This window comes from Gymnoscopelus microlampas (genome assembly GCF_963454915.1).
Source record: "Gymnoscopelus microlampas genome assembly, chromosome: 12".
Classification (NCBI taxonomy): domain Eukaryota; kingdom Metazoa; phylum Chordata; class Actinopteri; order Myctophiformes; family Myctophidae; genus Gymnoscopelus; species Gymnoscopelus microlampas.
In genome coordinates this window covers 28,282,717-28,297,988 of record NC_139949.1, presented here as the reverse complement: position 1 = coordinate 28,297,988, position 15,272 = coordinate 28,282,717, and the positions used below count along the sequence as shown (strand labels likewise).

At 42.7% G+C, this 15,272-nt stretch overlaps 2 protein-coding genes across 6 annotated transcripts in view; one reads left to right on the top strand and one right to left on the bottom strand.

Moving 5' to 3' along the window:
• Positions 1-289: 289 nt before the first annotated feature.
• On the top strand, positions 290-4,055 carry timm22 (translocase of inner mitochondrial membrane 22 homolog (yeast); the record flags this gene model as incomplete). Its single annotated transcript, XM_084074640.1, has 4 exons — positions 290-554; positions 1,669-1,865; positions 2,943-3,015; positions 3,113-4,055. 4 exons carry the CDS (start codon positions 290-292, stop codon positions 3,187-3,189), a joined length of 612 nt encoding a protein of 203 aa, XP_083930766.1. The 3' UTR covers positions 3,190-4,055.
• A 1,191-nt stretch (positions 4,056-5,246) lies between these two features.
• abr (ABR activator of RhoGEF and GTPase) overlaps positions 5,247-15,272 on the bottom strand; it is a 134,918-nt gene continuing 124,892 nt past the window's right edge. For 3 of the 5 annotated variants that reach the window (XM_084073983.1, XM_084073985.1, XM_084073986.1), the window contains 7 exons: positions 10,793-10,852; positions 10,339-10,448; positions 10,099-10,238; positions 9,291-9,425; positions 9,004-9,108; positions 7,726-7,883; positions 5,247-6,863 (listed from right to left, as the gene is read on the bottom strand). In XM_084073983.1, the coding sequence (XP_083930109.1) occupies positions 6,774-6,863; positions 7,726-7,883; positions 9,004-9,108; positions 9,291-9,425; positions 10,099-10,238; positions 10,339-10,448; positions 10,793-10,852 (798 nt within the window). In that variant the 3' untranslated portion in view covers positions 5,247-6,773. Of the gene's footprint in view, positions 6,864-7,725; positions 7,884-9,002; positions 9,109-9,290; positions 9,426-10,098; positions 10,239-10,338; positions 10,449-10,792; positions 10,853-15,272 lie in introns of all 5 variants that reach the window. The other 2 variants (XM_084073984.1, XM_084073987.1) reach the window with 1 other exon arrangement.

Here is a 15,272-nt window from a genome sequence, read left to right as displayed (position 1 = left end):
CTATAATTATATCTAGAGGGCGGACTGCCTACCCCGCCCCCAGCTATTCATTTCAATGAAAGTTGCTCACAAGCGCATGAAGCACCCAGAATTGCCTCTGTTTCCTGGATTGGCACCAACATTGGAGCCAATAGAACACGCGCACTAGCGTTTCAGACGATAGAATCATGCGCAGTAGTTTTTTAAATGCAGAAGTATTGCAATCTCAGATTTGACCACCAGGCAACGGCAGCTTCGGTGCTATAATGCGGTTCTGGGGGCATGACTGAACGGACTGTCATTAGAAAACATGGCTGCGCCCATGGAGGATGCCGCAAATGTTCTCCCTGTCTCCGACCTACAAGGCTCAGCCTCGACTAGTTCGAGCGACGATGGCCAACAGTTTCAATATAGCGTACTGTTGGAACATCTTATCGGCGAAAAGAAGCAGATAAAGGACCTGCATCCCTCCGTTATGGGCGGCCTGCCGGTGCCTTACAAGACTGACGACCAGAAGATGATAGAGAGGGGAATGGAGAGCTGTGCCTTCAAGGCAGTCCTGGCATGTGTTGGAGGTCGGTGCTTCATATACAAGTATTACTATAATAAAGTAGAGAGTGAGTGAGTGTGAGTGAGTGAGTGAGTGAGTGAGTGAGTGAGTGAGTGAGTGAGTGTGTGTGAGTGTGAGTGTGAGTGTGTGTGTGTGTGTGTGTGTGTGTGTGTGTGTGTGTGCGCGCGCGTGCGTCAGTGATGGAAGTACCCAGATATTTGACTTAAGTAAAAGCAGAAATACCACAATATTAAGTAAAAGGCCTGTGTTCAAAATCTTACTTGAGTAAAATGACTAACTTAAAGTACTTGACTGAATACTTTGATTGAATGCTTTATTAGCAGTTTGCAAAAAAAGCACAGGAAAGTACTGTTCAATACAATACAAGGTCTGCTAAGAGGATAAGTACTAACATGTTTGAAAATAGGATATCTACAAGCTCACAACGCATCGCATCGGCTATTTTCAAATAGCCTATGTATAAAATAGGGCTAAAGTGAATAATGTATGTTTTATAATGTAATCATTTATATCTGCATAGTAACTAAGTTTTCTGCAATAATTGTAATGGAGTGAAAGAACAATAGTGCCTCTGAGATGTAGTGGAGTAGAAGTAAAAGTATTGAAAATACTCCTGTAAAGTAAAAAATACCTCAAAATTGTACTTAAGTACAGTACTTGGGTAAATGTACTTAGTTACGTGTGTGTGTGTGTGTGTGTGTGTGTGTGTGTGTGTGTGTGTGTGTGTGTGTGTGTGTGTGTGTGTGTGTGTGTGTGTGCGTGCACGCGCGCGCGCAGAGCGAGCGAGAGGTGCTTCTCACCAGGGATGTCAGATGATTCAGTTGTGCCTGTGATGATACTAGTGAGGAATATTATTGTATGTCTTTAAATGTCTTGATGAATTAAATACACAGGACCACAATGGAAACAAACCCCCAGGGCTTTTTGTGTTAACAATCATTGTAAAATCGCATCTATGACTACTATTTTCAAACTGTTAAAGTATTCATTCAATCAATCAATCAATCAAAAAAAGAAAGTGCATAAATTGTTCTAGTGCAGTGATAGTTTATTGAGGGGAATGACAGACCCACTAATGTGCAGTGATATTTACTAATAACATTCATTGTTTGCCACAGGTTTTGTCCTTGGAGGAGCTTTTGGAGTTTTCACAGCAGGCATTGACACCAATGTTGGCTTTGACCCCAAAGACCCCATGAGAACACCGACTGCACGAGAGGTTCTCAAGGATATGGGCCAGAGAGGAATGTCATATGCTAAGAACTTTGCCATGATTGGTGCCATGTTCTCCACCACAGAGTGCATCATTGAATCAGTAGGTTACAGCTATCGTTTCCTTACATTTGTATGGCCATGTGAGATTTACTGGCCATGAAGATGATCAGTGAGTCACTGCCGAATTGCTGAATTCACCTCCATAGTGTAAAACAATGGTGTGTGGAAATTAGAACCTTGTCCAAAAATACAATTAGTATTAATAATTATACACATTAAAATCCTCAGTGTTAATTAATTTATCTCAGTGTACAAATGTGACATTTATACACTCGGTTACAAATGGATAAATGAACACTGATTTTAGTGTACACAACTACTACTACTCTCCACTTGCACTAGAAGCATTTCTGCCTTTCTTTTTTTTAATGATTTGTTTTGGGGCTTTTATGCCTTTAATAGGACAGTAGACTGACAGGAAATGGGGAGAGAGATGGGGAGTGCCACGCAACAAAGGTCGTCGGGATCGGGATTCGAACCCGTGACACGCTGTCAGGCTTGCATTGCAGCCTAGGGTGCCTGGACCGCCACGCCGTGGCCCAGGCCGTGACTGGGATTCTATAGAGTAGAATTGATTTATTTTTAACTGCCTCATTTTTATTTATCATTGGCCATTTGTACCAATTTAACCATGCACCTTACACAGTATCTACATACTGAATACTACAATAAATATTGTCAAGTAAACTATTGACAAGTTTATTTAGTGTAGTCTAGCAACTTGGAAACTAGCATATTTGCTTTCATGTGGGAATACAGAGGTCGGGTTGCGACCAGCTGATTTACTATAGAGCGACAGACCACCAGAGATATGTTGTAATTATGTTATATAACAGAAGTAACTCAGACATTTATTGTTTTTCAGTATTTGTTGTGGCAGTCCCACCCTTGTTTGCTAGAAATTATGGCTAGTGGTAACCATATGTTTCCCTTAGTAGTCTCATAGCACCCTCTTGTGGTGTCATGGTTTACTGTTATATATTGTTCTGGTTGTATGACATGCATGCAAAATATATTCCTTCCTGACAACACTGATTTGTTCATAATCAGAGTTGGACTAAATTGGATATTTTTTCATTACCTGTGATATTGAAAATACCATGCCTTATGTTTCCAGCACAGAGGAGTATCAGACTGGAAGAATGCAGTTTACAGCGGTTGTGTTACTGGGGGAGCAATTGGATTCCGCGGTATGTGAACCTGCATGTGTCGTCCTGTGTTTAAGAAGCAGTTTCAGTGTTCCTGTGTTTCAGTTTTTGTTCTGACATCTCTTTCTCTGTCGTGCAGCTGGTCTGAAGGCAGGCGTACTGGGATGTGGAGGCTTTGCGGCTTTCTCCGCTGCTATTGAGTATTACCTCCGATGAGCCATCAGGGATTTCTATGGACATTTAAAACGAAAAGAAAACTATGGACCAGAAAAACAGACTTTTTGTACATAATAAAATGTATTTACTTATATGTTATCAGTGATGATCAGTAAAGTGAGATTACTTCTCATGTGCTAGAACAGAAAAATTGATGCTCTGTTTGAGAGGTTGAGTACAGCCTGCTGTATTATATGAGCAATTGACTGTAACCCATTTAGAGCTGAGGTCGATTTTAAAAACACCTAAATCCTTCCTGACCTAAGTTTTCTGAAAAACTTCAAATATTTATTCAAAGATTACAAAAAAATGATGTTGTTATATACTGTACATAGCAACAACAACCCCAAAAGGTGTACCCGGATTGAAAGGTATAGTTAAAGGTATAGGGGTTCCCGGTCTAAATGGGATAAAGGACTTGAAGTGATGTTTGTTAAATGGTACACAAGTGGAACAAAATAAAAACCTGAATAACAATGACTTCCTGAAGCTTTGCTGAAGGAATTTATTAGCATCAGGTCTTGAGGATAACAGGAATGCACAGAAAGAATTGACGCAAGATTTAACTTGGACAGTAGACCTGTTCTCCCAGGTGCGTCTCAGGTCCTTATTCTGTCGAACCAGAAGTCGATCCACCACATTGCCACTCGTGTCAAGTCTCTTATTCCTGCTCAAAGGAGATAGGACAGCGCTTGCTACCAGGAAGAATTTCCAAGCTGAGTAGCATGATGTGATTACCCTGCCCCTCCAGCTGACAATAACACATAGAAATATAGTGGCCCTGTTCCACTACCCTAAGGAAGGAAGAAACATTGGTGTTTTATTTTCTTTGTCGTCGTCAATAAAGAAAAGTTTCTGGCACTGAGGCTATGAGTGTGTGGCTACTTTGATCTCCCAGTTTTAATGTCTCCCTTACAGACTCATTGACTTACAAGTGTGAGCTTGAGAGTAAGCATGAACTCTTGTCAACAAACACGGTAAATGGTCACATAAGTAGTGTGCAGAGAAAGCAATGTAGCGCCTCAAAGAAACTAGGATACCAGGTAAACACTGCACATAGTATCTGGCTAAATAACATGCGATTTAGAATATATTTAACATTTGTGGCCAAGAATTAAGTAGCAAAAACATGAGAAAAAGTGACCAACATACAGTATATTTGCAAGAAGGGATATAAGGACAGGAGTGCTAGGGGTAAGGTGGAGTGTGAAGAGGTGAGTCTTCAGACTATGGCAGAAAATTGGGAGTGAGCGCAGTTCTCACTGCAATGGGGAGTTCATTCCACAGTTTGGGAGCCAGGAGGCAGTAGAGTCTCTAGGACATGTGGAGTGTTGTCCAGGACGTTCTAGTGAAGGCTCGAACAGCCTTCCTGTGTTAGCTGATCGAAGGGGTTGTAGAGTTGGATTATGTCTTGAAGGTATGCCTTTTGGTACATTGTAGGCGAACACCTGTGTTTTTTACAGGGTGCGGGCAGCAACCAGTTGCCAATGAAGGGAACAGAACAGGGGAGACAGTACTATACAACATATCATGACATCATTTGGACCTGGTACTAGCCTCGGTCCCAGCCTCACTCTTCTGCGAAAAGAAGAGCCTGGTCACGACCTAAAGCAGCGAGTGTCTAGGAAGTCCTGAGTGGGTAGGATTTCCGTCGTACGCGTTTCCCCCAGAAACAATAGTTTTTGACCAATCACAACACTCGTTTCATTCACGGAGAATGTTAACAGATTTGTAAAGCATCAACGTCATTTCCTTGGGCGGTACTTCCGTCAAATTCAACCGTTTCCGGTTGTCACTTCCTAGACAACCAACAGCCCAGGTCTGGTAGCATGACCTGGTACTGTACATTGGTACTGTGCGTGACCTGGTACTGTACATTACCAGATGTATACTCTTTGATCAACATAGTTGTATGCATATTGCATAACGATTTTATCAGGCTCAATTAAATGTTTAAACCAGGACATCCATGAAGACACCTTTGTAGTTTGTGCTGTGATCATCTTTCTTTATTTCAACAGACCTACTAATGAAAAGAGAGAGACAAGGTGACAGTGTTTTGGTACATTTTATTTTACTAAAAAATGGGGAGGGGGGGTTCACATTGACATTTACAGTATACTGAAATTATTCTCAAAGGAAGTAAAATACAACATTTTTTGATTTTGATTTTAATCTTATATTAAAAATATCAAATATTACTCATCTAGCAGTGCTTATTTTAAGATATGTCGCAGGCTTGATAGCAGAAAGGTTGGCTTCATATGAAGAGTGATTATTCTTTTCTTGTAAGCCTAGCAAGAAACTACAAACCTACCTTTGTGTTACCCAGCCTGTTTTGATTGACAAGCTGAACATGCAATGAGGGCAACTACACAAATTATCCCATCGATTATACTGGTGCAGTAAGACATTTTGGAACAGGCTTGCAATGCAATAGCATGAAAAAAATCTAATGTTCCATTATACTACTTTGTTTTTTCCATACCCCTCAACGAGTGCTCTTTCTTCTCTAGAAGTGACTTAGAATCAACTGGTAGATGTCCCCCGACCATCTATGATCGTTTCCGTACAGCTTACCAACCATGGACATGGTGAATAAGAAAGTTTGACTAAAAAAACATCACTACCTGAATAAACGTCCAAAAAAAAACCTCTTTAGAGCAATTCTCTAGTTGCACATAACTGTACAGGCACACTTAATATATATATTTAAAATAAATAGGGCAATTTTGGCCAAGAACTCACTGGGGAGGGCAAGTACTCTGTTGAGAGAGATGATGCCTGCCATGTATTGAGATGGCTTCCTGGTGGCTATAACCCCCCACAGTTGTTTAAACATACACACATGCTGCATCTGCATCCTCACACGTACACGGCCCCCCTCCGTCACATGCACAAAGCCAGCGGTAGAGAGAGAAAACAAAACAAACAAAACTGCTTAACTGCTTTTAAACAAAAATATTTATAAAATATGTAAATGCCTTTTTTTTTCTGGAATGCCTCTTGGAACAGCAACGAGAGAAAAAAAAAAAGTTGTGGGGCCACTGTGGAGGGACTCCAGAACACACAACACACACACACACACACACACACACACACACACACACACACACACACACACACACACACACACACACACACACACAGACACAGACACACAGGCATACAGACATACACACACACCGACCCTGTGGCAACACACCAGGTTCTGACCCCTTGCCCCCCTCACTGATAACCACCGTGACCCCAGACCAGACGTGGGTCTGTTGGACAGAGAGTCAGTGCTCCGCTGGCTTCCTGCTTTTCACCTGGATTAGACGTACTGTGGGGCGCTGAACGCTCTCCACACACAAACATGACACAAGACATGACTAGAGAGGACCTACGGGGGAGCACTGGGTATGTCCTCCAAACCCCAGCACCCCTGTAATGTTTGGCTCCATCTGTCACCGGGGACGGGGGGTTGGGACTTGAGGGCTATACAGTGGAGAGGCACCGGGAGGACGTTTGAGAGAGTGGGGGTATTCAAGTAGAGTCTCTTTTTCTCTCTCTCTCTCTCATCTCCGTACCCCCTGGGGTGATTAAACGTCGGTGGAGAAGTAGAGTGTGTTGCGCTTCAGCTCAGCGAAGGATATGGGAGGATGCTGCAGATAGTAGAGTAGCACCTGGACCTGAGGGAAGCAGAAAAGCTGAATCAGAACTTGTATATTGGCCAGGTACTTTACGTTCGCATACAAGGATTTTGACATTGGTGACATTGATCTCAAATCGAAGAACAAATAATACATTGCTTGCAGCGTTCTTGAGAATCGCTCATCTAATCAACTTCACACTCGACAATGCACTCTCTTCGGTCCTCAGCAATACACCGCCAATAATAATTAAATGGTGCAAGCTACACTTCAAGAAAATATAATAAAATTGGTTTCAAAAATAGAAAATGTCTAGTTACTAAATTTGATGTTGCCCTGCGTAAAGCCAATCTCCAAGATATGTCTACAGAATTAGGACAAATGCAGCAGATTATGCAGTATGAGCCTGAGGAAGTATCCCTCTATGGTGTTTTGACATTTTGTATACTAAACTAATAAACATTTATACCTTAAATAAGCCACTATATAAACACTTAGCTTTATAGTAATGGAGAAATATGGGTCCCAGTGTATCATTGCATGACCATTTATGACAAGTTACTTGAGGTGGTGTTTATATGGCTCAGAAAAAGAATTGTGCACAGGAAACTCCCGGCAAAGCTGAATGGATGTCCAAGAGCCTAAATACAGCTGGGAGAGTAGACCGCAGTGACATGGGTCACCAAGTTGCGTGGGAGTGAAACCAAGCCAGCAAATGCACATGGAGAACCATGTGCATTTGGTTCTCCATGTGGTGAGAACCAAATGTGACTCATTTGAAAAAAAGGGCATATGGTAAAATATATATGGTTTATTTTTTCCCCATGTCAAATCTCAGGCAAATCCTAGCAAGGGAAGTCCAGTCCTTTCAAGTCACCATCAACCACACATGTACACACACCTGTGCCATGACGTCGTGTGACCAGATGTCAGAGGCAGATGTGATATGTGCGGTCTTCGCGATCTCTGCCTCTGAGGGCCTGAGCAAGGTGGGGCCAAACACAGTGGCCAGGTTATGGAGGGACATCTTGTTGACGGGTTCCTTTTCAGCCACCCTGCAAGATAAAGAACAAACACCAAGAGTCAGTCAGATAGGCTGGGCAGGGCAAATACTGGATTTTGATCATGCAAAAACAATAACATGAGATGATGCAGAAATGATGTGTGCCCATACAGTCATTTGGGGATCTCACGACACCAGCTGCAGGATGTAAAATCCAGTCATCTTCCTGTTCTACTATTGGGTAACATCAGGCTGCTAGTGATTAACATAAGATGCTACGCAGTGACCATGTTTCTGTGATGTTCTGTTTCTACCCAATTTAGTCATTGCCAATTCCCCCGTATGAACTGTGATCCCTGTCACTCCCAACCCACACTGTCGGCCAGGGGAGGGTGTAGACAACCACGTCTCCTTCGATACACAGCCACTCTTTATCACCTGACAGTGGGGAGTTGCTCTGGCAGAGCGTAATGTGTGTCTCTAGTCTCATGCTATCTTACCCAGATCCCCTCCCTGCTGGACAGGCACTCTGACCAACCAGTAGGAGTCACTATAGTGACAGGGACACAATTCCCCTACCGGATTGTGCTGGACATACTGATGCTGGGAAGCAAAGTCAGGCCTCTGCTATCATGGTATTTTGTAAGTATTGTACACCCTTATGATGTAATGCTACTGTACAAGGTTTAAACCACTATTGCTAACTGTTACATGGCACACACACTTTTAAGATGACCAACTATAAGTGGTCACAAAGTTGCCCCCTCAGTGAACTAATTTAAAAAAGTAGTTTTCTCTAACCACAAACAAACCGTGGCTTTATAAAAGGGGTCTGGCTGTATGTGTGTGGGTGCTGTGAACCACAGAGGCTAAGGACTTTAGTATTCCAATGTCTTCTCCCACTCTCTGTTATCTCATCCAATGACCAACTGAGTAGCTAATAAACATGGTGACGTGTGACCACATTACTGCCAGATCACAGATTTTAGAACACCCATGCTCACAGGGAACAAAAGTACAAAGACACTTGTTATAAATGGGGTGAATAATTGAAAGTAGCATTTTAGCTGTGTTGACAGTTAATTTTGCCAATAAATCAAATTTTGTGTGTGTGTGTGTGTGTGTGTGTGTGTGTGTGTGTGTGTGTGTGTGTGTGTGTGTGTGTGGGCGCATGCCTCTTGAGGTGCTCCAGGAGGCTGAGGAAGGTGATGAGGTTGGGGTCGGGCAGGGAACGCAGTAGGTGCATCATGCAGTTCTCCTTGGCTGCTGGGTCTGAGAGGGCTGTGGAGGAGGAAAGTCAAGACAATCAGAGAAAGACAGGACGGAGAGAGAGTTATGCCTAATTATGCTTTTCGCCTGCAGGAAAAATAACCGATTTACAAGCCAAAAAATGTATAAATAAATAACAGTTGTTGAGAGTGCAAGTGTGGTCCAGCAGGTTCCATGAGGGGTCAAGGTTTTACCTATGCCCTCCATAAAGGCAGGATAGAGGCGGTCAGTGAGCAGTGGCTCTGGCAACTCCCTGAAGTACAGCTTCAGAGTTCCTGCTATGGCGTTGATATCCATGTCACTCAACATCACCAGGATGTCTTTGGTATCTACAGTACGTGGGAGGGAGAGAGACGGGGTGGGGGTGGGGGACAGAAAAGACGGCGGAAAATAAAATAAATCACTGAGATTAGATATGTTGACACCAAAAAAAACAGGTTTTTGAATTATTACAGCGAGCGCTTGCAGAGACAGTAACACAGCTGCTCTCATCTCATTCCGAGTGTTTCGTTTCCAGGAATAACAGTCAGACATGCAAGCTAGGGCCACAGCCAAACACAGACAGATGCAGACATACTTCACAGATACAGTAAATGCAGGGTGGAGTAGATTATGTGGGGGGGGGGGGGTCATGGCTGAGGCTAGGTGACGCTTTTTACTTAACGATAAAAGTCTGAGTTACACTTGGTTGCGTATTGCGCTGCACACCGAAAATAGCCAATCATTGTGAGATTGTAGATCTGATATTTTCAGTCTGCGACACCGGTGTGCAACTATGTACAAATCAGGTTTAAGCAAAGGAAACAAGCTGACAGCTGGTGTTCCTCATCTTCCTCAAGGCCCCCAGTTACCCTTTCCCACAATTACAGCTCTCTCTGCTGAGGTTAGAGGCCTGGTCTAATGGGCCTGTTTGTATGACCTCCAGCTGAGAGGGAGAGATGGGAGAAATGGAAATAAATAAATAAACAAACAAACAAATACAGAAGGTGAGTGTAGACTTACTGTTGTCAAAAGCTGCTTTGAGGGCCTGGATGTCGGTAGCCACCCCTGAAATCCTGTAGATTCCCACCTCATCTATCCCCCTCTTCTCCACCTCCTCAATGCACTGGCGCACAATGTAAGGCACCTTGGAGCGCTCACGCCTGTAGGGGGCAGTCAATGATCAGCTTCCTCATCAACAATCACAAATAAGTGTGCATTCTCACTGGGGGGACTGATTTGATCAGAAAGGAATGGACTTACTTTGTCACCACGTTGATTTTGACTCCAAAAACGCCGCTCTGTTTTTTGGACGGTGTTCTCTTCAAGCTCAAGTCCCGACTTGTAAACTTCATGGAGAATTCCACTTTGATCTGATGATAAACACACAAGTACCATGCATCACTCTTAACCGCAGGTAAGAAAAACAAAAGCACAAGCTAAGCATGATATTTACGATGAATGAATGTCTGCTTTGACCACAGGGTTCTCAGTGGGTAGGCTGTTGTTGAAAATTTTCGGCTGAGTAAACTCATCGTTTCAATCAGGAAGGTTGGCCAACAATGCACTGGCCTGGCCAACCATAATAAGCCACATTGCTGTACCCATGCAATGCAATAAAACCCAACAGTCAACTTCTATCACTGTAGTTTGGGCATAAACGTGGACTTGTGGACATGAACAACAATATCAAGCAGACTCTGAGTGAGTGTCTTACCCCATTCATCTCTATGACGTCCATGTGCCAGTTCTTTGACTGTACCGTCTGTGGGTCCAGCTGGAAGAGAAAGAGAGAAAAAAACATTCAATGACATGTTATTAGGGACCAAATGCGATACCTTATAAGGGCATATCAAAGCCTTTATACACTGGGATATTTATGCTTAGTAGGGCATTGCTTAATCAGATCAACACATTCCAACTATTATCATATGGATCATGACAGAAACATACCCTTCTCTGGCACCACAGGCCTGATTGCTGGTGCTTAAAGCCATTAAGGCCTGATTATACTTTGCATGTTACTGTAGCTGCTAGGGTCTGGACAGTGGATGCGGTTCTGTACAAACTACAATTTGTTCTACACACATGCAGTACAAATCAAATTGCAAAACAAGACGAAGAGCTCCTTTGTTTATTGTACCATAGCTCAGAAAGAAAGAAAAAGAAAACAGGAAGGTAGAAAATGGCATGTGAGACCACTCAATGAGAGAAGGACCACACAGATGGGGAGTTATAGTGCAGTAATGTATATTGGTGCGAACCATAGACAAAACATATGTATCTAAATCTCCACCCCTACCCATTAGATCTGGACATTATAGTGTGTTTCTGAAGAAACAAAAACACTGTATCTAGCTCCCAACACCTGTGCCAGGTGCTTCCGTCTTGAAGAGGTCAACATTTTGTAGGCCACCAAAACTAAACTGGGGGGAAGGAATGATTAGAAAAAAGAGGACACTCTTCTTCCGTTTGCCTCCCTGGTGGAAATTCCCAGACAGGCCTGTCTATATTTAAAAAGAAAATAGAAGAATGAAGGGAAAAAAACAATCCTGAAAAAAAAAGTCCTGGGAACTGCAAAAGAGATGGTGCTTTTTTTCTCCTCCTCCTTTATTAAATTCCCAGGAAATTCAGATCTGATGAGGAGAGCATCAGACCCCTCCCCCTGTGAGTAATGGCAAGCTATGGGCAATATACCCCCCCACTAGGCATGGGCTGTTTAAGTTTAGCTTTATGTTTGTAATATAACTCAATAAAAGCTCTTATGTAGGCCTACTATGTGGGTGTGTTGAAGAGCCATTGCTTTGCCAGCCAGAGGACTGTGTGAGTTTGTGTCCTATGTACAAATCTCTGGCTCCATACATAATGACGTACATTATCTATATTGCAGCACACAAAAACCCCTCTTTCACACATAATGAAAAAGGCCATTCACCCCACCAAGGCTGAGACGTATACAGTATGCCCCACAGATTAAATTCACTAAACAAGAATCACATTGAATGACCACTACATCACATGCAAATGATGGAATGTACCTTAAGCCTCTACATCACTTTTTCTCAACATGGGTCCGGGGACCCCAAGGGGTAATTGAGAGGGTTCCACAGGGGGTCCCCCAGCTAAATTATTGATAGCTATGAACCAAATGGACTCTTGTGGGTTTGTAACTTTGAGATTAAATGGATTTGTACACTCTTTAAATCAACACTGTGGAGTTTTCTGTGTAGATTGGGGTTCCAGAAATAACAATTGTATTCATTTGGGATCTATGGTCTATGCATATCATACTGGGGGTCCTTGAAATTTACTTGAAGTATCTACAGTAGCAGAGCCCTCAGCAATCTTTTCTAGTTGAAAGTGTAGAAACATCAACTGTCCTCTGGGAGGTGTTATACATCTTGTCGGCAGAGACAGGGACTATCTGTTTTCTTTGACATAGAAGTACAGTACCATGGACAGTGCTTATGTTTCTCCCTTCCCTGGGGGAGGGCAGTCAGGACGGAATGGCTCATACTACACTTAACCTTACTGCGTCTCGCAGTCTCAAAGCTCTGTGGACCATGCTTCCCATGAGAGAGGAGGATCTCTGATGGATGGGAATTGGGAAGACGTTGTTGATTTTTAAGCACAGTGCTCCAGTGTCTTTAGGTAGCACAGCCTGCTGTGTGCGGCACAGAGAGCGGAGCCTCTCTGCCTGCCGAAGCACTTCTCTCCACAGTTAGCGGTGCCTTTTTACAGGCTGATTAAGCAGCTGGCTCTGTCACAATTACACTGCACAGGCATGAGTCATGAATACCCAGTCCGACAATGTGCTACAACAACCTTTTATATAGAATAAAATCTAAAAAAAGGGTTGCTGACTGAGCACCAGGCCAGCACACGTTTTATTGTCAACATTAGGCTGGCTGGATCATGTACTCTCATTGAGCGTAATTCATTAGCCCATAAAAAGGCCATTTGGTATCAGTTTAAAACACTCACTCACACACACACACACACACACACACACACACACACACACACACACACACACACACACACACACACACACACACACACACACACACACACACACACACACACACACAATTATCATTAAAGACAATTTTCCCAGTAGGGTTTAGGTTTGAGACCAGGTCGGCCTAATCGGCACTAAAGGGCCTTTGCTCAAATCTCTGCCAAGAACTGGATGGGCCAGGATCAAACTTCTCCCACTCACAAAGCACTCAAAAGCACTTTTACCTCCCCACAAGGCCACACGTGAGTCTGATTTATACCTCAGTCCGTTGGACGATGGAGCATAAATTTGGCAATACACTACTCCATCTCTATTATTGCCCTCTGCTTATTCATAAAAAAAACAGATTAAAATGAATGGTTCAAATTGGGTTGTAAAAATGTGAAAACCATTACAGGCATCCATTACTCTCACTGATCCTCTAAACTGCATCTTCAACAGGGCTCCTTTTAATAATAAATAAGTACCCAGAGAAAAACTTGGCCCATTTCTTCACTCTCCTTCCTTGGGAAATTAGTTGATTTAAGGGACGGACATACAGTAACTGCATGGCTGGGAGCTGGGAGCTGGGGGTTCATATTATGCTGCAGACAAAACTTATTTGAGGCAGAAGATAAGATGAAGATGATTTTGGGATGCATCCAGCTGGCTGGTGAACAAAGCAGGATGAGGATTTAGTGATTAATGTTTCATCCTGAGTGACAGCTCTGGCAGCCAACCAGAAGGAAGAGGGGCAGCAGGTAACTGAACATGGATTATATGCACAAGAGGAAAGAGAGGCTAGTGTCACAAGCTTGTTTGATAACAATCCAAATATGGTGTGATCAACTTCCTAACTTTTAAAGGTCCAGAGTGTGTGTGTGTGTGTGTGTGTGTGTGTGTGTGTGTGTGTGTGTGTGTGTGTGTGTGTGTGTGTGTGTGTGTGTGTGTGTGTGTGTGTGTGTGTGTGTGTGTGTGTGTGTGTGTGTGTGTGTGTGTGTGTGTGATCAAAGATAAAAGCAATACAGGGACTTTAAGAGACATCCTCAAGCCATGTGGTTTCAATTAGGTTCTGAAAACTCTCTTTGTTGGACTGTGAGGAGTGTCAAGCATATGATTTAGAAAAGGTCCAAAGGACTGCAGCCTGAGGCAGTAGACATAATTACTTTATATTACAAATGTAGAGAGCAAATCTCAGTGGTGGTCTAATGTCCCACACAATGCACATTACCACATATAGCGGAAAGACATGGACAGATACAGTACCTAATTCTGTTCAGTCAGTATGACACTCAGCTTGGTCTACTACATAACTCATTGTTCCTGAGGTGTGTGTGTGTGTGTGTGTGTGTGTGTGTGTGTGTGTGTGTGTGTGTGTGTGTGTGTGTGTGTGTGTGTGTGTGTGCGAGTTTTTTTTCTCCATCAACCTAAATATCTAAATATGACACAGTATAGACACATATATTCTCACATATTATCATGTCTAACTCCTCACCTTTCTATGCCCAGGAAAATCACTTTCAAAATATATACAATATTAGATCACATATAACTGGCCAATGTATGACTATATACTGTATAAACAGCGTGGGGGAACTGTGTTGGTTTAACTCCATGAGTAAGGATGAAAGTAAACAAACACTGAGAACCCAAATGCTGTTAGCCTGGCTGTACACAACTCTGTGCCCTGCCTTGGTCGAGCTCCAACAACAGGATAAGCAGATAAGACAGATCATTGCATAGTCTTACAACAAAGAGACAAAGAGAATTTACTACAAATTCTGCCTATTTTCTATCACCCTTTCCTCTTTAATAAACTAGCAAAAAAGTAGTCTTCAGTCTCACAACGATATATAGACCCCTTAACAGACGACGTCACACTGATAAGAACCAGTATGCGTGCAACCAGTATGCTCAGAATGAAACCCATTCTGTCAGGTCTCGCTAGGACGCGCGTCACTAGCCAACACACAAGAGGGGGTTGGGGTGTGCTGAAACCAGCGCACCCCGAAACAACAGGTTGGGAATTGATTGCGTGAAACAATCACCTGTGCGTCCAGTCTCAATGTTAGTAAACAAATAATTGGTCTATAGATATCTATATATATATATATATATATATATATATATATATATATATATATTTTCCATTTTAACTTTTATGCAACAAAGAAACACGGTTGAAAATATTTCTCAC